The following is an 8,692-nucleotide window of genomic DNA, read 5'->3' as shown; positions in this document are numbered from 1 at the left end:
GTTCTAAACTGGCCCATCACGCCTTCTCTCCCTTGGAGCCGCACATCAAAGGGCATTCTCAGCAGGGATGGGGACCCCTACCTGGGTGGACTTGAGAAACTTATTAGTACTGTTTCCATTTCTTCCCTGGTGATTCTTGAGGCAGATATAGCCTTTTCCTGGACATATGCAGCCATTTTAGAGCTAAGATTCAAAGCTCAATTCAGTAGACCTATCAGTATCTTGCAACGTTAGAAACCTACAGTAACGGTTATATTCACCACCCCTCTTTCCACAAAATTTACTGTCATTGAAGAGGCATTTAAGTTTTAAAAACTTATTTTAAAAAGTCAGTGTGGTTCATCTCACCTATGTAGTTAAAAATTTCCATGGTTTGCTACCATTTGACTCTGTTTTATTTTTCTTCATCATGCATATCAATATCTGACATTGTACTATGTATTTGCTTATTTGTCTGCCTTCTCATTAGAACATGACTCCATGAATATAAGGGTTCTACTTGATCTATTTTCTAGTGTATCCTTAGTACACGGAATGAGGCATGGCACACAGTAGGTGCTCAATAAATATGTGCTGAATGCACAAATCCATGAATGAATAAGTCCATTTCCCCACCTCTTTTTTGTAAGCTCTTCAGTCACACTACATGAATTTTTAGTAGATTCCCCCACCAACTGGAACTTGCGAAAATAACTTAAATTTCTCCTGGGTCCAATGGATTAATAATGGCTCTCCAACTTACTTACCTTCAGGGGTTGTTACGACCATCAGTTAAAATAACGTATGTCAAAATGCCTCAAAAGCCATAAATTTGCTATACAAACATGAGCCACTATGACTCCCCTCCCCACCCTGCCCCACAATATTATATGACTTCATAGCCTTACCTATCTCTGGAAGCTACTTTGGAACCAAGAAGAAGAAAGGGGCTTCAGAGAAACCAACATCAAATAAAGAAGACAAAGTCCCTGCATGCCAACATACGTGATTTTCTCATAATAAAGTCCCTAGGCCTCCTCTCACAACCTTCTTCCTTTCTCTCCAGCTTTATAACCAGATCTGACAAGTTTGTTCTCCTTCTGTTGGTGGACCAGGAAGGGGGAAGAGGGTAATTGTTTGAAACACATGAGTGAGTTGATAACAGTGCTGTCACTTTTCCTGATGCCCTGGGCAAACAACAGCCCCAGCCCCTAGATTCCTCAACCACGGGGGTCTGGGACTCTTAAGGGCAGAGGCAAGCTGTCCCGATTCCTCTGTGGGTACAGGGTCACTAGGTGACTATTGGAGAAAGCCAGAGTCACTGCGGTGATCCTCTGTCATTGAGGTGAAAATACAAAATGGTGAAAATACAAACTATTCCCAGACAAACAAGCTAACATACATTTATAGATGGAAAATATTCTCGGCAAACAGCTGATGTTATTAGCTACATTAGCTTTATACCATATTGCTCTCTGAACACAGTGAGGGGAAAAACTCCAGGTGATGACGTTTAGTACCTCACACTGTTTATTTTAAATGTGGCTTCGGCAGGCTGAAGGGATAGGATGTGTATTTTAGCAAATATACGACACAAAGCAAGGAGTCTCGGTATAGTTAACTCCATTCACGTGTGGCAGATGAGAAGCCACTCTGTGGCTTAGGACAAATAGAATCTTTTAATCCTAGCTTGCCCCTACCAGGTACTTCTGAGCTTGAAAACAAATTTACATTTTCAGTCACCTAAGCAAGCCCTAATTAGAAATGCAAATCTGCTATGTATACCAGAGGGTTAAATATTACCTCTAAGACAAAGAGATAGGCTTTGGGGATTATGCAGTGTTTTGAATGACTGGTAACAGCACTTCTTTCCAGTAGTGTGGATAATTAAGAGACAAATCTCCAATGTAACTAACTACTAGTCCTCACAAGGAACTGACCTAATAAGCCGTGTGCCAAAAACCTCCCAGGGCAACACAGATGAACTTATAGACTTCAGAGCCAGAAACAACTCAGGAGATGATTTTATCCATGGTTGTTAAACATGGCTGCCAATGAGAAGGACCTGGGGAGTTTTAAACAATACTCACGCCCAGACCCCACACCCCAGAGATTGTTTTAATTTGGCAAACAACCTAGCACTAATACTCATCAAAGCTCCCCAGGTGTTTCCAAGATGTAGCCAAGGTCCAAAGTCACTGAAATTAGTCCCTTGGTTCCCAAACTTGCGCTACAGATCAGCTCTTTAGAAAAAGATTTCCAAGCTACCACTGCCACCTCCCCCCCCCCCGCCCCCGAACTACTGCACTAGAATCTCTGGACACTAGGGGCTGGAAATCTCTATTCAAAAAGGACAAAAACAAACACAAATTTAGAAACAAAAAACAAAAAAAACAAGTACTAATGCTCCCCATTCTGGTGTGAGGACCACTGATTTAAGAGGTGATAGGAGCTGGTGTGCTGGGACGCTAGCTCTTCAAAACAGAGAACAGAAACAATGAAACAGAACAAAACAACAAACCTTGATGTGTAGCACCTGCCAGTTTCCAGGGTGTAAATATTCCCTCCATGATGGAGTGAGAGCTAATGCTACACTAGAGAGTTTCCATCGTCAAACTGCTGGCACTTAAATCCTCACTCTCTGACTTACTAGCCAGGTGATCTTGAGCATGCTATGCTTCCTATGCCTCAATTTCTTCACCTGTGAAGCTGGTACTACCCGCCCCACCCCCATGTAGTTGTTTTGAGAAGTCAATGATTACTATTATTTAGGATAAGTAAACAATATACATACAGTGTATTACATACTATTATTTTCTATAAAATTGCTTATTTACTAAAACACAATATTCTCACTATAATACTACTGGTATAAAAATACATGTTAACTTAATTTTAAATTTAACCTTTGTCCTTAGCCATAATGATTGGTGAAATCATGGGTTTGATGTACTAACCACATTTTTTCTAATACTCACTAGATAACTACTCAATTATCCTAAGAAAGATGTTTGTCTGTGTACTAAATCATCTTGCAGATGGCATCGTGTTTAAGGGGAATTGTTTAACTCTCAGCTCTGCCACTTACCAACCGTGGGACCCTGAGCAAGTTAACAATGCTGTGCCTCCATTTTTTCATTTTTAAAGTGAGGCTGTTGTAGAAATTAAATGTAACATGCTTAGAATAGCACTTAGCATGCAGTGAATCCTTTATAGGATTTGGTTGCAATTGCGATTATGATTATTGTATCATATATCAAACTGGTAAATATACCACGTATTGGAACATGCCTCATCATTTTTTTCTGTCTCTCTAGAGTGTGTAAACTCTGCTAATGCATTTTTGTTCCCTTTCCTGTAGAGGTACAGTCCATTTTTTTCCCCCTTACAATAAATCTAAAACTGGTTTGTAGGAATGAGGTCGTACCACACAAAATTGTGGACCTCCCCAATAATCTCAGTTGATAGTAATGATTGCCAGATCAAGTTTCTCCATCTATTTGGGTCTTGCCTACTGGGCATCTGTTCAGACCTCGTTGGTGAGCTCTCCCCTCCACTTGGAGGTCTACAGAAAACGACGTTAGCCACCAGACCCTTGGGTTGGGAGCTTGAAATTTCAATTTCTGTTACTGCTGAAGACTAGTACAGGACAGGGCTACCATCAGCAAAGTCATCCTCCCTCCCTACTCCCAGCTGTGCAATACAGTGTAGGCTCCCCCTTTCCCCACCCATGGGCCCCCTATTGCTAAATGTCTAGTGAGGGTCAGGTATGGTGCTGAGAGTCCCATATACACATGTCATTTCATCTGTACAGCAAACCCGTGGCTTAGATATTATTACCTCTATTTTAAGGATGGAGAAACATGCCCAGAGAATTTGAGTAGTTTGCTCCCTGTGAGCGGAAAGTTCATACTTTGGGGCTTGGGAAAAGAAATTACTTAATGCCTCTCCTTGCTGCAGTTATATGAGAGTTTTTTCTCTTCTCCATTATAGACTATCTACATGAAGGAGTCTGAGGTCCCTCGATGAGAAGTATTATATAAATTCAAAGCATAATTATTGATTGTACATTCTTTCATTAAACAAACAAAATATATGCTAATGCTAAATTCACTCCAATTTTCCATTTTGCCATCCTTTGAGAAATAAGCCAATAAACCATTACACACTTAGCTTCCTGGGGAAATGAATTTAAATGTTAATATAAATCCTTTTAGAAAAAAACAAATTTTAACAAATAAGTATTTGAACAAGGAAGGTACTTAACCACGTTCAGAATGAGAAACGTTCAGTTCAAGACCCTTGGTGGCTGTTGAGATAAGCTCTCTAAATTTAATATTTTATAATAGACTCACACCTCTTTTGTTAGAAATGGAGAAACAGAATCATTTTCTTTTCCCCTTTATTGGAATATATTTAAATCTCTCCAATTTTATTTTGCTAATAGGCAGGGCAAAGTCTGTCTATAAATGTATCCTGACTTATCACAGGTAATCCCACACTCCAGCATTCATGTGTAGTACTTAACCTCAATTTAAATGTAAATTTTGGGCAACCACAAGTGCTTTATCTGTGAACTTTGAGAGCTCTCTTCATTAATGAGGTCTGCACTAATTATAAGCAGTTTTGTAAGGTTTCCTTAAAACAATTGCAGAATTGACCCCAAAATGAACAAATTCAGAATTTATTTGTTTAAAAAAAAAATACTGGCAACCTTGTGCAAATTTCTAGCTCCCAGCTACTCCCAAGGTGTGCATGCAGAGGAGAGGTGGGCAGGATGATAACAGAATGAACTTTATCAGAAAAACCAAGGAAAATGAAATTAAAGGCAACAGGGTTTACCCTCAAATAGGAGCTTTCTTCTTGATGAAAGAAACCATACCCTCTCCTCATCTGAAAAAAGTTTTACCATGAAATCTTCTTTTTTTTTTTTTTTTTAAAGATTTATTTATTTATTTATTAGACAGAGATCACAAGCAGGCAGAGAGAGAGGAGGAAAAAGGCTTCCTGCTAAGCAGACAGCCTGATGTGGGACTCGATCCCAGGACTCTGGGATTGTGACCTGAGCCGGAGGCAGAGGCTTAACCCACTGAGCCACCCAGGTGCCCTACCGTGAAATATTCTTGACTTCTCTCTTTCTGGTGATTCAAGTCAGCAACTAATGAAAACAGTGCCATTAAATTTCTCATGAAAGCAAAAATCCCCCACAAAAAACAATTTTCGAATACTCACAGGTACATCCACATATTTGGAAGCGGCCTTTACCTACGGAGGAAAGAGAGGGCAGGAGTAAGGCTGGTGTTCATGCTTCATGGTCCACAGCTCTGGGCTGTGTGTCATCATCAGTTAACACAGTAGGCTGGCCACCCGGAGCTGACCAAGAAACATAGAAAGATACTAAAAATAAAATGTGATGGTTATTTTCTTCCCCAAGCCATAGCCACTGCTTTGGAGAGAAAGAGAGAAAAGAGAGGGAGAGAGAAAGGGAAGAAAGGAAGGAAGAAAAAGAAAAGAAAGAAAAGAAAAGAGGGAAAGAAGAGAAGGAAAAGAAAGAAAATGAGCAAATATTTACTGATTGGGATCCCGTGGCTGGTGTGGGAGTTTTGTATTTTCTTCTGTCCTTTAAAAAGGAGAAAAGTGACTCTGGCTAAACCAAACTGATTAGTAGAGGCTTGCTAGTATGGAAAAGCAACTAAGGCTGCTGTGGCTTCTTGTACCTAGTGTCTTTTTGTCATTTGGCCACAAGATTGTCCTAATGGAATCCTTGGGTTTCAGCAAAGCACCTGCAAGGGGAGAGGATGTGGTGGGTGGGTGTCCTTCACCCAGAGGGTGATAGGTATCTGTTGAGGGGTTGGGAGGGTACCAGGGCCTTTTAAAGCCCAGCCCCTGCTATCGTGCCTTCTGGTTTGCTTTTTTAAAATATTTTATTTATTTATTTGAAAGAGGGAGAGAGAGAGAGCATGCATGAGCAGGTGGAAGGGTGAGGGAGAAGTGGACTCCCTGCTGAGCAGGGAGCCTGACATGGGGCTTGGTCCCAGGACCCTGAGACCATGACCGGAGTTGAAGACAGAAGCTTAAGTGACTGAGCCACCCAGGTGCCCCTGTTTCCTGCTTTTAAATACTAAAAACCTCAGATGGAAAGTGCAGAAAGTAGTTATGAAATTTATTTTCAGGTTTTGGGGAGAGAGTGTCATGTTTGAGAGTATGGGGTTCGATGTCAGATATGGGTTCCAATCAAAGCTCTATGACTTACAGGCTGTGTGACCTTGGGTAAGCTACTTCAGCACTCTGAGTCTCAGTTACCTCATCAGCAAAATGCAGCCACTAGTAGATACCTATTTCAGCTGGGTCATCTGAAGGTTAGTGCACACAAAGTTCTGGGACAGCATAGGCACCGACCAAATGGCTGCTAAGACCATCAATTCATAATCAAATGTGGGAGGGCTCTGTGTGCTGGGCTACATCAATGAAGAGCTGGCTTTGAGGAATAACACCTATGGGAGTATGTCTGCTCTTCTGTGTTTCATTTGGACCCAGGTCATGTTACTCTAGGCACAGGTGAGACCAACGAGGTATATTTGGGGTCAGAGAGGGTTTTTAGTCTTACTGGAAACTGCAAAGACTGTGAGGCACAGGTCACATTTCACATCACAGGTAGGCTTCTTCTTGCCCTTTGGCTGAGACCAATATCAGGAATCACAGCTTCTACCCACATGTCTCCTAAGAAAGGATCCAGGGGAGCATTTCCCCTTATTGCTCTTTTTTTCCAAAGCTACTTTTCACAATACCAACTCCCAAGTAAGAGAAACCAGTGAACCAATGGTGGGGATTGGGGGGCACAAGAGCCTGGGATTAAGCATCCAAAATTCTGTTAAGTGGCAGAACTAGTTGACCCTCAAGTCCCTCAGGTCCCATAGCTTTGGTTTCTAGAATAGGGTGTAATTTTGGGTACTTCACAGGGCTGAGGGCCTGACTTAGTGAAAAAAGCATATGAGAAAGTGCTTCATAAACTTTAAAAGGCTGACCACACATATCGCATAGTTAATTATTGAGAGGGCAATGCATCCAAACATCTGGAATCATCAACAGCACCCAAGATAATTCCTAGATTCTCCTGTTATAGATTCTCTTAGACCCCTCCACTTTTTCTTTGCAACACTGATTGTAACTATAATTCAGTAATTTTGTACAATGTCTGTATCCCACAGAATGTCATGTCTTGCTCACAGCTGTCTCCCCAGCTGTGTACAAATATCACATTTGGTACCTGGTTTAAAAAGGGCACCCAGGAAAAATGGGCAGAAGGAAGGCAGTAGAGAAAGAAAGTGACTAGCGATGGCTTCAGAGTGGTTGAAAATTAAGCAAGGGAATGGCCAGATTGAGAAGCCATTCATGAGTCAATGGGAAAGCCGACATTCTGAAAGCTGACCTCTTGCAAAGGCTGGTGGGCAAAAGGAGAAGGCCCACATTGGGCCATTAAAGGGATATCAGGAAAGCTTTCCAGATTTCACACAATTAACATTTCTACTAAATGAGTCCCAACACCAAATCTTTCCTGTCCATTCCAGATGCAGAATTTAGTTTGGGCAAGAAGGTGGCTTTCCATTCTTTCAAGTCTCCCTCACTTACAATATCTAACATTTATATGATGTTTTTTGCTTTGCAAAGCACATTCATTACAGTTTCTTCTTGAAGCCACCCAGCAAAATGGGGGCTATGAAGCATATCTATTTACAAATGAGAACACTAAAACCCACAGCATTTAAGAATTCATTTGCTCATGAGATAGGCCAGAAGGCAGAGAAGGCAGGACTCAAATGTGGTCTCCTGAGCTCCTATTTTTCCTTTGGGACTCCTGACCTCCTCCCTCATGGCAGAAATGTATAAGAGGAATTCAAACATCAGTGGTTGTTGGGGCAGGTGCTGGTAAAATAATTCTCGACTAGAAACTGCCTCCTTGTTCTGTGGAGTCAGTGCTTGGCAGTTGGTAAGAGTTGTGCTACAGCTGAAATGATCAACCTTTAAACACGCCTACTCTCCATTTACCACTAACATGCAGTTTCAATTCAGAGAATGACACCAGTCAAGTTCTATTCCTTTCAAGGCAGTTTGGGAAGATCAGGCAAGCTCTCTGTCATGAATGAAAAACCATACACTTGACTACATCCAGCAGCCTTCTGTTTCTCACCGGATAACTGCAGACTTGTATTCTCTCTTAGTGATTTTCCTCCCATCCCATAGTAACAGGGAAAAATAGCTCGGAGTGAATTGTGGTCCCACTTTTGTTTAGAAAAATGTGGTGTATCACTTTTGGTTCTGGCCACTGAACTTTAAGGAGATTGATGATGAGGTTATAGGAGCGTCTTCTTATAAGGAAAATGACAACAGAGAGATCTTGCCTTAAAAATGAAATGTTCGTTTGGTATTAATTAAGGAGATTCCATGTGGAAAGACTGAACTTTTTCATGGTGATTCTAGATCATGGAATCAGGATGGATGAGTTGAATGAAGGGCCCCAGGAGAAGGTTCAAACAGCTCTCTCAGTCCATCCAGGCACTGGTCATCTCTGATGGTTGAGGAGCTCAAGCAGGAGCTCTGTGGAGAGCTCTGGATGTGAGCCTTCTCTGGGTGACAATGTTACCTCCAAGGCTGCTTCATCTTCTGACTCTAGTCTCCTTAAGAGGTGAGAAGCTTCCATCAGTTCTGTCTTTTG

The 8,692-nt window shown here is 41.5% G+C and overlaps 1 protein-coding gene across 25 annotated transcripts in view; it reads right to left on the bottom strand.

Moving 5' to 3' along the window:
* Positions 1-8,692, bottom strand: part of CADPS (calcium dependent secretion activator) — a 472,977-nt gene that overhangs the window by 41,015 nt on the left and 423,270 nt on the right. For all 25 annotated transcript variants that reach the window (XM_044253251.1, XM_044253242.1, XM_044253245.1 and 22 more), the window contains one exon: positions 5,212-5,244. In XM_044253251.1, coding sequence (XP_044109186.1) covers positions 5,212-5,244 — 33 coding nt within the window. The remainder of the gene's footprint in view (positions 1-5,211; positions 5,245-8,692) is intronic.

This window comes from Neovison vison, chromosome 6 (assembly GCF_020171115.1).
Source record: "Neovison vison isolate M4711 chromosome 6, ASM_NN_V1, whole genome shotgun sequence".
NCBI lineage: Eukaryota > Metazoa > Chordata > Mammalia > Carnivora > Mustelidae > Neogale > Neogale vison.
This window is presented reverse-complemented; position numbering and strand designations above follow the sequence as displayed.